The sequence below is a fragment of the Eschrichtius robustus genome, chromosome 14 (assembly GCF_028021215.1).
Source record: "Eschrichtius robustus isolate mEscRob2 chromosome 14, mEscRob2.pri, whole genome shotgun sequence".
NCBI classification, from domain to species: Eukaryota; Metazoa; Chordata; class Mammalia; order Artiodactyla; family Eschrichtiidae; genus Eschrichtius; species Eschrichtius robustus.
The window spans coordinates 76,763,089-76,783,020 of NC_090837.1; the positions used below are offsets into that span (position 1 = coordinate 76,763,089).

Consider the following 19,932-nt stretch of genomic DNA (forward strand, 5'->3'; position numbering starts at 1 on the left):
AGAGGAAATGCTTTCAGTTTTTCACCGTTGAGAATGATGTTTTCTGTGGGTTTATCTCTGTGCTTCCTGGACTTGGGTGGCTATTTCCTTTCCCATGTTAGGGAAGTTTTTGACTATAATCTCTTCAAAGACTTTCTTGGGTCCTTTCTCTCTCTCTTCTCCTTCTGGGACCCCTGTAATGCAAATGTTGTTGCATTTAATATTGTCCCAGAGGTCTCTTAGGCTGTCTTCATTTCTTTTCATTCTTTTTTCTTTATTCTGCTCCGTTCTTCTGCCTCAGTTATTCTGCTATAGATTCCTTCTAGTGTATTTTCCATTTCAGTTATTGTATTGTTCATCTCTGTTTGTTCTTTCATTCTTCTAGGTCTTTGTTAAACATTTCTTGCATCTTCTCGATCTTTGCCTCCATTCTTTTTCCGAGGTCCTGGATCATCTTCACTATCATTATTCTGAATTCTTTTTCTGGAAGGTTGCCTATCTCCACTTCATTTAGTTGTTTTACTGGGGTTTTATCTTGTTCCTTCATCTGGTACCTAGCCCTCTGCCTTTTCATCTTGTCTATCTTTCTGTGAATGTGGTTTTTGTTCCACAGGCTGCAGGATTGTAGTTCTTCTTGCTTCTGCTGTCTGCCCTCTGGTGGATTAGGCTATCTAAGAGGCTTGTGCCAGTTTCCTGATGGGAGGGACTGGTGGTGGGTAGAGCTGGCTGTTGCTCTGGTGGGCAGAGCTCAGTAAAACTTTAATCCGCTTGTCTGCTGATGGGTGGGGCTGGGTTCCCTCCCTGTTGGTTGTTTGGCCTGAGGGGACCCAACACTGGAGCCTACCTGGGCTCTTTGATGAGGCTAATGGCAGACTCCGGGAGGGCTCACGCCAAGGAGTACTTCCCAGAACTTCTGCTGCCAGTGTCCTTGTCCCCACGGTGAGCCACAGCCAACCCCCCCCCCCCCCCGCCTCTGCAGGAGACCCTCCAACACTAGCAGGTAGGTCTGGTTCAGTCTCCCCTGGGGTCACTGCTCCTGGCCCTGGGTCCCGATGCACACACTACTTTGTGCCCTCCAAGAGTGGAGTCTCTCTTTCCCCCAGTCCTGTTGAAGTCCTGCAATCAATTCCCACTAGGCTTCAAAGTCTGATTCTCTAGGAATCCCTCCTCCCGTTGCCGGACCCCCAGGTTGGGAAGCCTGACGTGGGGCTCAGAACCTTCACTCCAGTGGGTGGACTTCTGTGGTATAAGTGTTCTCCAGTCTGTGAGTCACCCACCCAGCAGTTATGGGATTTGATTTTACTGTGATTGCGCCCCTCCTACCGTCTCATTGTGGCTTCTCCTTTGTCTTTGGGTGAGGGGTATCTTTTTTGGTGAGTTCCAGTGTCTTCCTGTCGATGATTGTTCAGCAGTTAGTTGTGATTTTGGTGCTCTCTCAAGAGGGAGTGAGAGCACGTCCTTCTACTCCGCCATCTTGAACCAATCTCCCTGTAGCTAAGTTTTTTAAGAGAGCTTTGAATTTCTTGTATTTTATATTTTGATTTTATGACTAGAACAAACGAGCTGCAAAAAGTTATGAGATGATCAGGAAAATTTGAACAGTGACTGTATATTTGATGATGTTAACAATTATTGTCTTTGTATGGTAATGATATTATGGTTGCACTTTTTAAAGTCCTTATCTTTATATTTATATTTATATACTGAACTGTCCACCATCATTATACAGAGATGAGATGTTTTAAAAAAGAAAAGATCCTTAAATGCTTTTAGAAGTGTTTATGGAAAAAATGATACTGTGCCTGGAAATGAAAATAATCCGGGGCTTTCTGTTGCCTTTGGAGGGGCAGGGGTTCTGGGTGAAACAAATTGGATCAGGTGTTACTAACTGTTGAAGATGAGTGACGATTACACATAATGGTTCATTAAACATTTTCTCAACTTTTGTGTATGTTAAAAATTTCCCATAATGTAAAGTTTTAAAAATGAACAAAAAGCACTATCCAGTATTCTCTAAAGCTATAAGAACCTCTGAGGAGTTGTAAGAAACCTTGATTGGGGTATGGGTGGTGGGTGGCAGGAACCAGCCAGGAACCTCTGGAGTGGGCAGATCTATGGAGGGTACCGCTGTGGGGAAGCCCTAGCTGAGTTGTGATCGAGACCTAGCTGTAGAATGTGTCTTCCTGAGCACTTCTTAGCTAGGCAAGTGTCAGAATAAATAACGTTAAAGGTCCAGTTTTTAATACTTTGCTAAACCAGTCCCCACACAAACAAATCCACCTTATTTTTCCATTTCCAGAACACTAATCCAAGTCTCAACCATCCTACAAGAACCAGTTCAAGTCTAACTGTTTCTTTTTTTGGGGGGTGGGGGGCACCCAGCGCAGCTTGTGGGACCCCTCGACAGTGAAAGCGCAGGGTCCTAAGCACTGGACTGCCAGGGTTTTCCCTAACCCTTTCTTAACTGAGTGATCTCCCTATTTCTATCGTCTTATCACTCCTTTTGGCTTCTCTTTTGTTCCCTCATATTGTTAGTGGCTTCCTGATACCTCTTTTCCCAACCTCAGTGTATGCCTCTAAAACCAGGGGCCATGACATACTTAAAAAACTCTCTAAGCATCAAAAATAATACTATCCACAAAGTCGCAGCTCAATTAACACTTGAATAAATAAAAGCTTTGAAGAGGCCCAAAAGTAAATGATCTAATGGTTTACTGAACAAAGCAGTCGGGGTCGGGGGGAGAATGGGATCTTGATCCCCCTATCCAGGTAGTTTTAAAAACCTCACATTCACAGCACTTCTATTCCTGTTATGAAGCTGTTGGATGCTTTGACCACTTTGAGCATGTGAGCAAATGCCAGTGCATCTAGCACTGCATAGGAGCATGAAATTTTTAAATTATTATTATTTTTTTTGCCTGCGTTGGGTCTTCGTTGTGGTGTGCAGGCTTCTCCTTGCGGTGGCTTCTCTTGTTGCAGAGCACAGGCTCTAGGTGCACGGGCTTCAGTAGTTGTGGCACGTGGGCTCAGTAGTTGTGGCTCGTAGGCTCTAGACTGCAGGCTCAGTAGTTGTGGCCCACGGGCTTAGCTGCTCTTCAGCATGTGGGATCCTCCCGGACCAGGTCTCGAACCCATGTCCCCTGCATTGGCAGGGGGAATCTTAACCACTGCGCCACCAGGGAAGTCCCAAGCCTGAAATTTTGAAAATTGGGATTTAAATCAATGAGTGTTTTCCCCGTGGTTTGTAGTCGCTACATGCAGTTTAGGCCCCGGCTCTACACTCGCGCGTCCAGCAGGCTATGCTGTGCGTCCACTAAGTGAACACACCTGCGACGCTCGTGCGTGCACAGCACAGGCCGCTTCAGGTTTTCAGCAAACATTCCCACAGCACAGGCAGCTTCAGATTTTCAGCAAACATTCCGCTGTATCCCTGGAACAGCAAAGTGAAATGGAGCGGAGACTCAGGATCCATAGTAACGCTGCTATGAACTCTGATTCTAAGGCAGCGCAAGCTTACACTTTCAGATTTAGTGATTAAGATAGAACGATTCATCCCCACGAAAGAACAGACTTTACACAAAGATATGCCAGAGCAAAGCATCTGGGAGAACACTCTTGTTTGAAAACATTACACGGAAAACAAAAAGCTGAACAGTAGACGTTTTTCACCTTGGGGGCTCTGGTCCTCACGGGTTACCGCTACCATCGAACCCAGCGCGCTGGTGCGGGCGAGTGAAGGAGAGGGAGTCCCACTGCAGGACAGAGCCGGTGCCCAGGGCCGCTACTCAGCCTCCAGACACGGTTGAGCTCCGGCGGGAACCACCGAGGGCGGACCTCCGGCGCCTCCTAGAGCGGCCTCACGCGGGCACGGCCGGCGGCGCACTTCCGCCCGCGCGCGTCGTCTCCCCGTGGACGGCTGGGCCTCGCTGCGGGCCTGCGCCTCCCTCGGCTCTTGCCGCGGGTCTCGGGGAGTGGGTGAGTGGGGCAGGGCGCGCCGGAGGGGGGCGGGCCAGGGTCTGCGCCGCCGAGGCCTCCCACGCGCCCGCCGAGCGGGCTGAGGGCGCGCTTCCTGCGGACTCGCGGGCCGAGACCGGAGCAGAGGACCCAGGCCCGGGAGCGCCGGGGAGCGAGGACGCGCCTCGTCCACCCCCACCCCCAGACGGGGGCCTCAGTCGCCCGGCGCTCCTGCCGACGCCCACCCCTCCTTTTGCTACACTGATGCTGACTTGGAGGAGAGGCTGGGCTGGCCAACGGTTGGAGACCTGGCCTCTGGCCCTGGCTCGGCCTTGGCCGCTCACTCTATCTCGCGGGCCACGCTTTATTCATCTCTAAGATGGAGGCTGGCAGTATCTGCCCTGCCTGCACCACTGGGTGATTGCAGGGCTGGCACTGCCTGCCTAGAAACTCGTTCTGAACCCGGCAGCCTTTAGAATCTTCTGGGAAGCCTTCCAAGTGCTGAGGCCCCAGAATCACCAGGTGTTTGTGATATGGAGCCGGGACTGAGAACCACTGGCCCAGAGTGTCAAGTGACAGTACTGCGATCGATCGTGTGCTGTGTTCTCGCCCGGAATGTGCACTTCCTCCAAAGTGGATCATAGTCATGAGAAAGCAAGCGGCTGGGTTTTTTCTTTTTTTGTCCAAAAAGACAGGGATCAAAATCTGGTTTGGTCACTTATTTCCTGGTGCTTAGAATGGTGCATGTCACAAAACATGCACCACTGATTAAATAAGTTAACTTCTGATTACTTCCGACCTAGTGGAAGAGTTGATTATTTGGCTTGTTTTTCAACTTTCTGTTATGGAAACTTTCAAATATATACCAAAATAGAATCGTGTACTGAATGTACCAACTCATGTACCAACTCACAATCAATCAGTTTCATCTGGTAACTTCACCCCCACTGGATTATTTTAAAGTAAATCTAAATGTACCGTTTCATCCATTAAATACTTGTTTATGTTTACAGAACACAGTAACTCCTTAAATATAAAACCATTATCAATCTCATAAGAATTTCATGTTACCATCTATCCAGTGAACGTTTACATATCCCCTGTTGTCTCTTTTTTTTTCTCCCATTATCTGGTTGTCCAAATCAGGAGTCAAGCTACACATGCTACACTTGGTTGACGGCTCATATCTCTTCATCTACTTCCTCTTTGTTATTGTTTTTCCTTGTATTTCACTTGTCGAAGAAGCCAAGTCATTTGTCCTGTAATGTTTCTTACATACTGAATTTTGCTTTTTCTATCCCTGTGGTGTCCTTTAATAAACTGGTATTTAGATGACAGCCTTTTCCAGATGCAGGTTATACTTTTTGGCAAGAAAACCTCCTAAATTACTGTGTACTTCATATTACATCGCATCAGGAGTTGGATTAGGTCTTGTCTCTCTTTGTGGTGTCAGGATTGATCACTGGACCTTTTCCGTACAAATTGTATTGCAGGGTGACTAACTAATTGATCAGGGAATTACAGAAGGATGCCAGCTAATAACTACAGAAGGAATGAGAGAATATCACCTTGGCAACCCCTAATGAAATCATTGATCCTGGAAATGATCATTAGTGGCCGTTAACGTCAGAAAAAGAGAGACAGCCAGACAGCGTGTGCTCCCTGATGGAAGTACCCAATAATACCACTTGTCAAGTGTTCTTAGACGATGGGTGAGGGATAAAGATGAAAAAGGATTGACCGTGAGTTGATAATTGTTGAAGCTCGGTGATGGGTATGTGACAGTGCATTATACTAATCTGTGTTTGAAATTTTTCATAACAAAAGATTTTTTTAAAAAAAGATTGAGTAGTTGACAAGTGAGCTCACGTCAGCCTGATCCATCCATTATAGTTCTCCATTAGACTTTCACTAAGTGGTTCTCAAAACTGACTGCATGTTAGAATCACAGGGGAAGAATTTTTTTTTTTTAATTCTAAAACACAGGTCTCTTGCAGAATTTCCTGTTTAATTGTTCTGGGATGGAGCCCAATCATTGATATGTTTTAAAAGCTCTCTAGGTGATTCTAATACTCTCATACTCTCCAGGGTTCTGTACCACTGGCTTAGATCTATTATTTGTTACACATGCAAAGTGATTATATTCTATTATACTTTCTGCATTTATTACCTTAAATTTTCAACTTTCTACATTCTGTGTATTCTTCCGCCTCTTGCAAACTGCAATCCAATAAGAAAGCCTCTGCAAATATTATCAGAGGAAGTCTTGATCTTGGAGGTGAAAATGTGGAGTGACACATGGAAAGGACACTAGCAATAACCTAAAGGCTTGTGTGGGGGGGTGGAGAGATGTACCGCCCACCTGCTGTGTGAGGTGACTGTATCCCCAAATGGAAAGGGAGATCAGGTGATATGTAGTTAGAAGAGCATGTTCAGCATTATGACACATTTCTTAAAAATCATCAATATTAAGTAAATTAAATATAAAATATAAATTAAATTAAATATAAATTAAAAATAAATAAATGAAATGCTGCTTACTGCAACCAAAAACAATTCAAGGATTTAAAAGAAAAGTTAATAATCTCCACCATCACCACCATCATTTTAATCACCCCTGAGATAACCAATATTAGCAATATGGTGTATATCCTTCCTCACCAGACTGTCTTGTATAATGTAGGGGTTTGGGCATTGTTATAAAAATGAGATTATGCCATAGCGATCTGTAACTTTTCTCATTGTCATCCCTTCAGGACAAGAGTTACAGACCTGACTGAACTGTAGAATAAATAGTTCATGATATGAATATACAATAAAATATTCAGTTGTTTCCCTATTGATATATATATATATATATATACATATATATATGTGTATATATATGTATATATATATATTCAGATGGTTTCCAAATTTTAGCCACCTTAAAAGTAGCACAATAAACATCATTGTACACAGATCCTTTATTTCTGTAAGGTCGATTCCCAAAAATGGGATTGCTGGGTTAAAGTATGTTGCTATTAGCAGCATCATTATTATTGGTAATATATATTGCCAGATTACTCTCCCAAAACATAATAGCAATTCATACTAACACCACTAGTAAAATGCAGGTACCCATTTTCCCTTGTCTTGGCTAGCACTGGATTGCATTAATATTTGCCAGCTGATGTGTGGAAAATAATGTATCTTTTTCTTTAATTTGCGTTTCTTCTAACTACTGGGTGACTGAGCACTTTTCATGCTTATTGGCCGTTTGGATTTCTACTGTGAATTTCCTGTGTATATTCATTGCTTATTTTTTTATTTTATCAGTTTTTTTGTTTTTATTAATGCATTTACTTGGACCATTTCTTAGGGGCATTAACCCTTTATCATACAGTACAGTTTTCTCCAGGTGTTTTTTTTGGTCCTTTGACTTTAAGAATCTTGATATATGAAAGTGTAGTAAAAATGTCGTTTTAAAAAGTTTCTGGGTTTCATGTCTTGCCAGTAAGGACTTTCTCATCCCCAAAGTTATATACATATTCTCGTAATTTTTTGAACATATTTTTTGGACCTTTCACATTTATATTTCTAAACCATATGGAATATATTTTTATATACAATGCAAAATAAGAATCTTGCTTTACTTTTTTCTGCAGAAATAGCCAATTACGTCAGTGTTGTTCATTAAAAAAGCCACCCTTTTTACACTTTTGTTGTATATTGATTTCTGTACGTACCTGGGTTCATTTCTGGACTGTCCCTTCTCTGTCACCTCTATTTTTGTGCCAATATTATTCTGTTTTCTTTATGCCTGATTAGTGTAGTAAGTGTTAATATCTAGGAAAGGTAAGTCACTACTCAGTGCTGTGTGTACTTTTCTTGCCCATTCTCAGACATGTATTTTTTCTTCCATATGATCTTTGGGTTGCTTTTGTTCCAAGATAAATCCCACTGGAAATCTGATAGAATTTACATTAAATATATATACATTAATTATGAAAAGATAGACATTTCTGTGATAGTAAATCTTTCTATTAGGGAAGCTAATGTGTATCTCTTTTTGGGTCTTTTAAGGTCTGTTCCTTTCCTATTAACTTTCTAGTTATTTTATAAGGCTTCTGTTTCTCTTGTGACTGAGGGTTTTTTCCCTCATTTTTATTTTTATCTGGTTATTGCTAGGACTGAGAAAAGTTTTTGGTAGATTTTTTTTTTTTCCCTATAGATGATATATTTATCCAGCTTGCTGTCAAATTTTCTTGTTTTAGTAGTTTTTCTTAAACTTATATGTTTGTTTTCTTCCCTGCCATCAGTGTGGATGCTCTATAATTGTTTATATTGATATATAAGTTTGAGTTTGTGCTTATTTTATGTGATGCATATCTCCTATCACAGAAGTATATCAGAGATAGATGTGCCCAAAAGTAGTAAAAGGAAAAAGAGATCTCAGGAGTTGGCAGAAATCTACACACTCAACAGGTTATTGCTGATCACTTATAAGAGCAGAAGCCTAGGTGCTAACCCCTCATGGACTCTATTATTAGGGGAGTGAGACATTCACTCAGCATTACTGTGTGGTATTAGCATTACTGTAGAGTGTTGTAGAGCATTGCTGTGGTTTATGATGGTTTAGAGAAAGGGCTGCTCACCACGGGCACCAGAGATATCACTTAGTGAGCATAATTAAATTCCAGCTCTTGCCCAGAATCTCACTAGAGTTGTTTATTTATTAGAAAGACTTTTTTAAAAAATTAATAAGGAGAAAGTACAGAGTTCTTATATACCCACGCCTCCCCCCAATTTCCACTAATATTAACATCTTACATTAGTGTGGTAGTGATGAGCCAATATTGATACATTCTCTTTAAAAATATTTATTTATTTATTTATTTGGTTGCACTGGGTCTTAGTTGCGGCAGGCAGGCTCCTTAGTTGCAGCTCGTGGGCTCCTTAGTTGTGGCATGTGAACTCTTAGTTGCGGCATGCATGTGGGATCTGGTTCCCTGATACATTATTATTAACTAAAGTTTACATTAGGGTTCATTCACTCTGTGTTGTATATTCTATGGGTTTTGACCAATGTACAATGACGTGTGTCTGTCTTTACTGTATCATATAGAATAGTTTTGCTAAAAAATCCCATGTGCTAAATCCCATGTCCTAAAAATCCCGTGTGCTCTACCTATTCATCCCTCCCTCCCTTCCCCCAAACCACTGTCTTTTTTTTTTTTTTAAAACAACAGAAATTTATTCTTGCACAATTCTAGAGGCTAGACATCTGAAATTAAGGTGTCACCTGGACCTTTGTTATGGATAATAAAGCTACAACATAAGGAATGCTTAAGACAGAAGGTGACATGATAGAGTTGCCCTGGAGCTAGTGTCCTGGTGTCTGAATCCCAGCTCTGCCACTTACTAGCCGTGGGACCCTAGGCAAGTCACTACCTCTCTGTGCCTCAGCTTCCCCATATCTAAAATGGGGATGATGATATAGTACCCACCTTGTAGAGTCAAACCACTGTGTCCATTCCCATAGTTTTGCCTTTTCCAGAATCTCATATAGTTGGAATTCAATTATAGTTATTAATTGACTGGGTTTGGCTTTTTTTAAATTTATTTTTGTTTGTGTGAGCAGTCATACAAAGTTTGGTAATTTGTGGTTTTAACTGATTAAGAGTTACTAAAATCTTTCTTCAGATTTCTGTGGAAAACTATTAGAGAACAGGAATGCAAACTATTCTTAATAACCAAAACATAGGTAATAGTAAAACTCACAAGAACCTGTTTTTGGTGATTTTGAGCAGTGATGTGTAATAATCCCTAAGGGATCTTCTCGTTCCAGGGTGGAAGATGTCTATGGATGTGACATTTCTGGGGACAGGCGCAGCATACCCATCCCCAACCCGGGGTGCCTCTGCTCTGGTCCTTCGGTGTGAAGGCGAGTGCTGGCTCTTTGACTGTGGGGAGGGAACCCAGACACAGCTTATGAAAAGCCAACTTAAAGCAGGTCAGTGTGCATTCAGCTCTCTCATTAAGGCTGTCTCTTGTTCTGCTTCATTTTCTTGGCTTTCCTTGGGCCTTTTGCTTAGAAACAGCCCTGAGAGTTGCACCCCATTTCAGTGCTGGAGCCCTGGCAATACTTGGAAGGTGCTGGGGTATCTGGCCACACCCACTAAACTATCTTTCTTCCTTCCTTCCTTCCTTCCTTCCTTCCTTCCTTCCTTCCTTCCTCCCTCCCTCCCTCCCTTCCTTCCTTTCTTCCTTTCTTCCTTTCTTCCTCCCTTCCTTCCTCCCTTCCTTCCTCCCTTCCTTCCTTCCTTCTTTCCCTCCTCCCTCCTTTCCCTCCTCCCTCCCTCCCTCCCTTCCTCCCTTCCTTCCTTATTGATGTATTTACTTTTCATTCTTCCTGTAAATGTTGAGAGCAAGGATTTCTATAGGCTTAGGGCATGGAGGATGGAGTGGGTTACATCAGACATATTAAATAGACACTGCCCAAGCAAAGGAACATACTTATGTCCACCAGGAGCTAGGTGTAAGTATCATGAGAGAATACAAAGGGTGGTAGATGTTCTGGGGAGTGAAATGTTCTTTTCCCCTTGGGGTCATTCTCAGAGAAGGTGACCTGTGAGTTGTTAAAGGAGGAGGAAGGGTTCCCTGGGCTGGGGAAAAGAAGGGCATTCCAGCCATAGGGAACAGGGTGAGCTTGGCACCGGCAGACTGAAGAGTACAGTGTCCGCCAGAGCCTTGGCCCAGAGTCAGGCAGACGAGGGTTCCAGTCCCAGCTGTGTCTTGGCTTATTACCTTAGCAGATCAGCCAGCTTAAGCTTTGCTTTCCTCACCTTGAAAATGGGGTTAAAAACTCGACGTAGAAGGGGTGTTGTGAGAATTGTATATAATAATCCCTTCTCTGTGTGGTTGTCTCCTTCTCATCAGTTAAATCTTAGCTCAAACGCTGTCTTCTCAAAGGCTGAACCTCCGGGGTTAAGTAATGTCTCCTCACCCCAGGCATTCTACTGTTTTGTGCTATTTTTATTGACTTCTTAGCATCCTCAATATCTAAAATTATGCTATTTAAATAGTTGTTTCTGTGGTCACTGTGTATTTCCCTGTACAATAAAGTAAACTCAGTGATCACTTACATACCTAGTAGATGCCTAGTAATATCTGTTCAGTTAATGCATGAATAAGATGTTCAGCACTTAGTACAGTGCCTCTCACTTGTTAGGTCTTGGTAAATGGTAGTTACTGAAATTCCTACCACTCATCACAGTACCTAGCATTTGATGACTAAAGGAAGTATAGTTCTATCATCCAAGGATTCCTTGGACTAGTGGTGAAAACTGACATGCAAACAGTCATGGTGTAATTTGATAAGTAAGAATAATGGAGGTGTTTTCTAACTACTTTTGAAGCACTAAGGAGGGGGACACTAACTGTATCTGTGTGTTCAGGGAAAGCAACCTAGAGATGGTAGCAGTGAGCTAGGATGTAGGAGATGAATAGAAGTTTCTCTGGGGAGAGGAGCAGGGATGGACCTTCAAGGAACAGACAACAAAGTGAGCAAGAGTTTCTAGGAGAGAAATGACATGTTTGGGGAATATTAAGCTATCCAGAACTTTGAGTACTTGGCTGGATAGATGAGAGCTAAGAATGCTTAAGGAAGTAAGTAAGGGCAGACTGTGAGGACTCCTGTGGTATTCTAAGGTATCTGGACCTTATTATTCTATTGGCAACAAGGAATCATTTAAAAATTTTAAGCCGAGCAATGACATGGTCTGATTTGTGTTTTAGGACAGTTTTCCAACGGCAAATATATTGGGGGAGAGAGATTGGCATCAGGAGACCAGTTCCAAGGCAGTGGCATTCACCTGAGAGAGAGAGAGATGAAGATGTTGAAGCAGGAAGTAGGGATAAGGATGAAGATGAGAGACTCAAAGAGATACTTACAGAGCCAACAGGAGGTGGTGACTGAGTAAATGTCTAGTATGTGAAGAAGTGAAGAATTATTACAAGTTACAGGTGATGATGTCCCAGACCAAGATTGGGAGTTAGGAAAAGAGCTGTTGGAAGAAGGGACTAATGCATATCACTTGGGACACGTGGCCTTGAGGTGTACACAGTTCAACCCTAATTATATACTGTCTTACGTTGAAACCCTGAGGTCAGAGCAGGTATTATGCTTTACTTCCCTTGGATCACACAGGGGTTCCTTTCACGAGAACATGCCTCCACATGCCAGAGTGGAGGCTGTAATATTTAACATTTCAGAGAGTAGGGGTTAAGGTGGCAGGGTGATTACAATAGAAACAAGTAACTGTTGTGTTAAGAGGTTTGGGTATAGGGTAAGTCTTCACTTTTTATTTAGTACCTGTATCAGTTATCTAATGCTGCATAGCAGATTATCAATTTAGTGGGTTATTTGCATTTATTATCTCATAGTTTCTGTGGGTCAGGGAGTTCGGGCCTGGCTTAGCTGGATTCTCTGCTTCAGGGTCTCACTAGGCTGCAATCCAGGTCTTGGCCAGGGCTGCGCTCTCATCCACTAGGGGAAGAATCTGTTTTTAATGCTTACTCAGGTTGTCGGCAGAATCCTTGTAGTTGTAGGACTGAGGCTGCCCGCAGCAACTAGAGGCCTCCTATAGTTCCTCGTCATGGGGGTTTCTGCTTCAGGGTAGCTTGGCTCGATTACTGCCATTATAATAAGTATACATGCTCATTGTAAAAGTTCAAACAAAGCAGAAAAATATAAATAAGAAAAGCCTAAATCCCCCTCTCTTTGGTGAATTTTCTATACATGTAGACATGGTAATGGTGTAGGTGTATTTGTGTGTGTGTTTGTGTATAATTTTGCATAAATGGAATCAAACTATACTTGGTGTGATCTGCTTTTTTTCAACTGAATATTACGTATGAACGACGTATTGCAGACATTTTCCTACGGCAGTAAATATCACTGCATTATCCCTTAGAGGATGCTTAGTCCTATATGGATGACATTTTCCCTGGTAACTTTCGTGATCTTAAGTGAAAGGGAACTCATGCATGTTTCTTTTTTCATTTGATAGCTTCCTCTTACCTTTGATAATTGCGGTTGCCATTCCTTCTCCCTCTGAAATCAACTTTCTTGAAAAATGAAATGTTTGTCTTCCCTGAAACTGTGATATCTGTGGGAAGTACCTTTTCTTACTTAATTTATCTCACTTGCTTTGAGTTCACAGATTGTTTCGGTGTTCAGTTTTGGCTGTGTTTTGCAGTAGATAGGGAGAGGCCCAGAAAGTCTGATTTGGCAGTTTTGAGGTCAGCGTGAGACTCAACAACTGTTGTAGTTTTTTTGTCTGTTGAGTCCTCAGGTCACACCTGGGGCTGTGTTGGCAGCCCAGACAGCAGGAAGGGGGAAAGGAAAGGGTTCCAGAAGTCAAAAAACTGCAAAAACGAGGACTAAAAAGAGAAAACAAAAAGGAGCATGTTGAGGAAACTTCTAGCGTGCCTCCTGGCGATTTTCAAGGTTCAAGATCAGCCTCTGCCCAGTCTGTTCTCTGCCACAGGGGCCTGGCTTGGTGTAGTAACACTGGGAACACTTGCTTGGAGAACACTGTTACCTAGAGGTCACAGGACAAATCCCATCACAGTAAACTATTCCTGTTCTTTTATGGCATCGATAAACTGTTCCTGTTCTTTTATGGTATCAAATGTTTGAAATGGGTGGGCCATGAGCTAGGACTGGAAGCCACTGTTATACTAAAAATGTGTTAATTGTGATTGTTGCTTTTAAAAGGCCTTGTGGTGCATCTGAGAAAAATGTTGATGTGGCATCCTGCCACATACCAGGAGTAAATTCAGTTTACCAATGGCTAAATCAAGTTACAACCTAAGTCAGTATGCACTGGAAAAGCTGTTGTATTAGTTCAGATTGAGAGAAAGGGAGGGGCCCACATGCCTTTACATAGCACCATGGGGGATCTACCCTCTAAACTGCACTCTGCGTCTATTGCCCACTTCCTCCCCCTCGGTTCTTCACCCCACTCCCTTTCCACCTCCCTCCTTCTCCCTCCTTCCTTTCCTCCCCCTCCCTCATCCCCCTTCCTTTTTCTCCCTCTTCAGCCTCACCCAGACAAGCAGGCTCTGGCTTGGTTAGTTAATCTCTGTCCAGTGTGGAGTCCTTAAAAGGCAATTTTGAATTCAGGCACTGGTCCAGTCCGTTGGAGCCAGGGGAACATTTTTATGCTGGAAGTACTGTTCACATTTGCTGTTCTCAGAGGGAGCAGTAGGGGGCAGTGTAACTGCCAGATGTTTTTAACACTTGTGGCCTATCTGGTTACTTATGTGAATCATTTTGGTACACTTTTTCCTTTTTTTTTTTTTCAGTAAGAGGATGTGTAGGAAAATACTCTTAAAACTGTAACACTGTGTAATTTGAAGATGTTTTATGAAAAAAAGTTATATCTTATTAAAACCATCTAGTGAAATAATACCTGTCTTTCTTGCTTCTAGAATCATGTAGAAGAATATAAAGAAATAAGTTTATGGTGATAAGTAGAACTTCTAAATTCATTTTATTGCTTTCTGTGTAAGTTGTTACGCATGTTTCAAGTAGCTCTGTATGGGTTTTATTTCTGAAAAATTCCCAAATTTATTTCTCTGCCTCAATCAAAAGGGAGAATTACTAAGATCTTCATCACGCATCTTCATGGAGACCATTTCTTTGGCCTTCCTGGCCTCCTCTGCACAATCAGCCTGCAGAGTGGCTCCATGGTCACCAAACAGCCGATCGAAATCTATGGCCCTGCAGGGCTTCGAGACTTTATCTGGCAAACCATGGAACTTTCTCACACGGAGTTGGTCTTCCCTTATGTGGTCCATGAGCTGGTGCCTACAGCGGACCAGTGTCCTACAGAAGAACTGAAAGAATTTGTGCACGTGAATAAAGCAGACAACCCTCCCAAAGACGGACAAGGAAGAACTATCCTGTTAGACTCAGAAGAAAACTCATACCTCCTGGTTGATGATGAACAGTTTGTTGTGAAAGCATTTCGCCTCTTTCATCGAATACCCTCCTTTGGATTTTCAGTTGTGGAGAAGAAACGCCCAGGTAAACTCAATGCACAGAAACTGAAAGATCTTGGTAAGTGTTTTTTTTTCCTTTCTCGTCAGTCTAGTTGTTGTTAACCAAAGCAGTTAGAAGTGTCATAGAAACCTTTTCTTGTCTCCCAGGCCTAAAACTGACATTTTCTCTACTTACTTCCTTTGCCCAAAGTTTGTTTATTAAGGGAAATTCTTGGGGCCAAAATATGCTATACAGAGCAAAAACCAAGTATCTATTCGAGTTCTCTCTTCAGCTCCCTAAATGCACATTCTTGAGCTGTCTTATCTTCAGCTTTTACTATCTTGGTTGGTGGAGTAGACCTGCTGTCTCAGGTCTAGGCTTTTATTTTTTCATGTCATCTTTTTGAAATATGTTTGCAGTGACATCTTCGGCCAGAGACTTTTTGCCATAGTTCTTAACCTTGCAACTCCAACCAACTGCTCTCTGGGTTTTCCTTTTTTTATTGACTTTGCCTGGTCAGTCAACCTTGATTAAGTTAATTTGGTGTTTAGAACACTGCCTTAACCAGTTTTATATACCTGGGTTCATCACGCTCGGAAGCAAGCATTCAAAGATTGGTTTGGGGCCCATCAAAGGCTTCATACCTCCTCCATGCTAGGCCATCGTGTGTGAGAGTTCTTCAGCGCCTCTCCCAAAGCAGTGTCCGGGTACATCATTCCTCCAGCATACCACCTTCCTTGGCATGGCTACAACAGAGCCTGTGAAAACATGGTGATGGTGATGGTTTTTTGTGTGTCTCTTCTTTATTTACACAATGTCTTCTTTCTTTCCCAACTAAAACAAAATGCTAAGTAAAGAGGAAAAGTGCCTTAGGCCAAAGGTATTTTTATTGTCTAAAAACCTGTGAAAATACTGTTGTATTGGGAAACTTTAAACATGATCTATGTTGGAATTAGTGAACACATTCTGTTTGTTTGTATGTGTTGCCCAGAGTGATGATCAGGTGTTATTCTCGATTAATATGAGATTTAAGCCCAGTTTGGTAAACATGGAACTGCCCCTATCTACAAAGAAGATTGATTATTTATAACTGCCTGAAACTCTGCTTGATCTTGTGACCCAGACAATCCCCTCTAACAGTTTTTTTTTATTATATTAGTTTGTTGGTACCTTGTCATTTAAATGGGCTCTTTAATTTTACCCAAAGATGAGCTTATTAAATACAGCACTCTCAAATAATGTTATTCCCATGCACAGCAGAGAATCAAGGCTGTTATCTTGACTGTAATAAGGTTTTAGTGGGACTTAAGAGCTTAAAACTCATCTGACACGTGTGCTTGGAAATGTTTTAAGTACTCGGGCATTGCTTATATCAATAGCCAACAGTGAACTTTTAAAAATGTATAAATATTCCAGTTTTCCACAAGTAATAAAATATTTATAACAATTATGAAAAGAATTGGATGCCTTTTCCATTTGCTATTTGCTGTGCTGTTGAAACAGACTCTCTTAACAAGTCATAAATGCCATTCCCATGACGTGATGTTATCTGCCTCTGTCATTAGGTGTTCCGCCAGGTCCTGCCTATGGGAAGCTGAAAAATGGAATTTCTGTTGTTCTGGAAAATGGAGTTACAATTTCTCCCCAAGATGTCTTAAAAAAGCCTATTGTTGGAAGAAAAATCTGCATTTTGGGTGACTGTTCTGGGGTTGTGGATGATGGAGGAGTGAAGCTGTGCTTTGAAGCAGACCTGTTGATCCACGAAGCAACCCTGGATGACACCCAGATGGACAAAGCAAAGGAACACGGCCACAGCACGCCACACATGGCAGCAGCATTTGCAAAGCTGTGCCAAGCAAAGAGGCTCGTTCTGACTCACTTCAGTCAGAGGTACAAACCAGTTGCCTTGGCCAGAGAAGGAGAAACAGATGGGATCGTAGAGCTTAAAAAGCAAGCTGAATCAGTGTTAGATCTCCAAGAAGTGACTCTAGCAGAAGATTTTATGGTGATTGGCATTCCAATCAAGAAATGAAGCCAGCGTTCCTGAATGCATTCTGATGTGTCTGTGAATATGTTACTGAACCAACAGTCAAGTTTGTTGTTGTTGTCATCGTCGTCGTTTTGGTCTAAAATTATTTGGGTCCTAACAGTCCTAACAAGGATGGAGCTGCATTGCTGAACTAACTCAGCATTGAGAAGGGAGCGAGCTTTGTGATAATAAATCACTTTAAAAAGAATAAAACCAGAATCCTTCTTCAAGTCCACACTTGACAAAATGATAGACTATTCAGGTGTACATGTTTTGTGGCTGCTGCCTCAGAGGGTAGCCAATACGCCATGCAATCCTGGGCTTAGCTTCTGCCCGGCTTTATTGCTGTTGTTGGCAAAGCAGTAGCAGGGCTTGGCCCTCCTGGCTAAAAATGGTATTTTGGCAGTTTGTGTTGAATCTGTTCATGTTATTAACAGAATAGAGAGAAATGTAATGAGACATTGGATATGAAGGATTGAAGCTGGCACGTTAAGTCTTGAATTCTTTGCTTGAATACTGAATGCAGAGTCAGGCGAGGTGTTTATCCTCCAATTAATATCTTATTGAACTTTCCAGTTTGCTTTAAACCTGTGGTTCTCAGTTGGAGGTGATACTCTCCCTTAGATGGAGTTTTGAAATTGTGGGGATGTCTCTTGTCAAAACTAAGGGGGGTTACCACTGGTATTTAGTCAGTAGGGGCCAGGATGCTAGATCCTACAAAGTTTGGTCAGTCCTAAACAGTGAAGAATTATCTCATCCCAAAATGCATATTGCAGGCCTGCTGAGACACACAGCAAGTTAAAACTTATACTCCCACTGTGAATATACTTTATAAAAATTAGTGACATCCTGAGTTGAACTACGAGGTAAGTCAAATTCTACAACAAATCCTAAAAAACTAGCTAAGTGAATATGTTGGAATAGGAACGTCATATCAAATATTATTTGTCAGAAATGAGCTATGAGCTGGAGCTTATGAATCTGTAGGTTAAAAAATGATACCTGTCCAACTTGCGTTTACGCTTTCCAATAAATCATTCTTTGAGCACAATTTTAGTAAATGTTCTTTCTAGAATAGCTTTTCTTCCTGAGTTGCCTTCCACCTCCCTTCTGTCTTTCATGGGGTATCTCTGAGTCATTTGCCCACAATATTTCTCAAAATGTGTTAATGGAAAGGTAGTCTCAAGTACTGATCCCGTCAAAAGGATTCCCTAATCAAATCAGTTTGGGAAACCCAAACTGTATGCTATGTGTCCCTCTGGCAGAGTTCTAGTGCCCATGAATACATTAAAAACAGCACTGCTTCAGGGATCACCAGCCAGTCTTTGGTGCCAGAAAGACCTGATTTCAGAGTCCCATTCTTTACCTCATGATGGTCCCTGTGTGCTCTGGAGCGGATTACTTACTCTCTGAGCTTTAGCTTGCTCATCTCTAAAAATGGGAAAAATAAGAATAAGACAGTGAAAAATTGTCACTGAAAAATAAGACAGGGAAAAAATTAAATAAGACAGTGTATAAAAGGAGCATAGCACTTTGCTTCAAGGCATAAAGTCCTAAAGTACAGAGGCCTGTCAACTCTATTGAACCCCTTTCTGAGTCATATTTCACTGTATACTATCTATTAACATCTCAAGAACCTAAGAGTTTATTGTACACTTATTCAGAAATACTTGTCATGGTGTATACTATTAAATTCCTTTGGGTCCTGGGGCTTTTCTAGTAAAAACTGACTCCTGGATGAGTCTGGAATCCCTAGAGTAGTGATAATCAAGATGGGTCTAGTTACTCAATACCTCAGTCATTCTGAAGCAGTCTCCAGAATGGTCTGATTCAGCCCCACTCCAGGCTCCCGGCCTGCCAAAATACCAAAGTTGACCAGACTTCAAGTGTATCTTGATTTCTGAACTCAATTCAAACAAGCATTTATTAGATACCAATGGTGTGCCCAAACCTGTACAAGAGGGAATGGCTAGTACTAGTACCTCTAATGCCTGGAGCTCTCGTGGGTAAAGATTGTTTCTTAGTCACCTCTGCATTCTTGGAAATACCCACCTGTAGTATGCACTCAGAAATATTTATTCAACGAAATGAGGCCTTGATGTCATGAATGCACAAAATTTATGACCTAAAGTTCAGAACCTGTGCCTAGCCCATTTTATTACTGTATTTGTCCAAAAATTTTAGCTGCCTGATTGGTGGTACCCCATTCACTGTGTTGGGAGTACATAAATGAATATAAGACAAAATTTCAGGCTCACTGTCTAAGTGCTAAAGACTGATAGGTAAACCGAAGTAAACATGCAGTTCCTTCAAGTGTTTCTATAGCCTACCACTCAATTTTGCTGTTCCTGAGCATTTCTTGAGAGCTGACTTGAGCTCAAGCCTTTAGAATCAGGCTCTATTAATATGTGTGGGCTAAGCCCTCAGAGAACATGGGAATGTGGAACAAATTGATATGTTGGACTAAGTGTAGGGTATCAGTTCATGGTGAGAGTTCTTTCTTGGACTCTCTTCTGGCCTAGAATTTGTTCTTAATGGTAGAACACATTCTAAGAATTTGTGGAGCTAGAATTAAGAGTGAATCTTAAATTGGACTTCCTAGAGCTTGTAATTTGTTCATGGTTATGTGACTACAGATGGGATTAGAATATGTGGTGTTCCCCAAATTTATTTGATCACTGAATCCTCTTTTGCCAAGGAGCACCTTGGAACACTGAGAAATGCTGTTTCTTAATACTTCTGAAAAGTATTATATTTATAATTTTTACCTGCACAATTTATTGAAGTAATAAGTTCCATATCTACACCGAGTATAGTATTTTCTTTGTCTTAAACTGACTTTCCAATTGTCAGGAATTCATAGGTTCTTGCTTATTTTAAATAAATATGCACTTTCTGTTTCTCAAAAGGTATTTAGACTTGCCCAAATACACCCCAA

The 19,932-nt window shown here is 41.8% G+C and overlaps 1 protein-coding gene across 1 annotated transcript; it reads left to right on the forward strand.

Moving 5' to 3' along the window:
- Window positions 1–3,853: 3,853 nt before the first annotated feature.
- On the forward strand, window positions 3,854–18,045 carry ELAC1 (elaC ribonuclease Z 1). Its single transcript, XM_068563102.1, has 4 exons — window positions 3,854–3,954; window positions 9,764–9,928; window positions 14,576–15,043; window positions 16,531–18,045. The coding sequence occupies exons 2-4, from the start codon at window positions 9,772–9,774 to the stop codon at window positions 16,995–16,997; spliced, it is 1,092 nt and encodes a 363-aa protein (XP_068419203.1). The 5' UTR covers window positions 3,854–3,954; window positions 9,764–9,771; the 3' UTR covers window positions 16,998–18,045.
- Window positions 18,046–19,932: the final 1,887 nt, after the last annotated feature.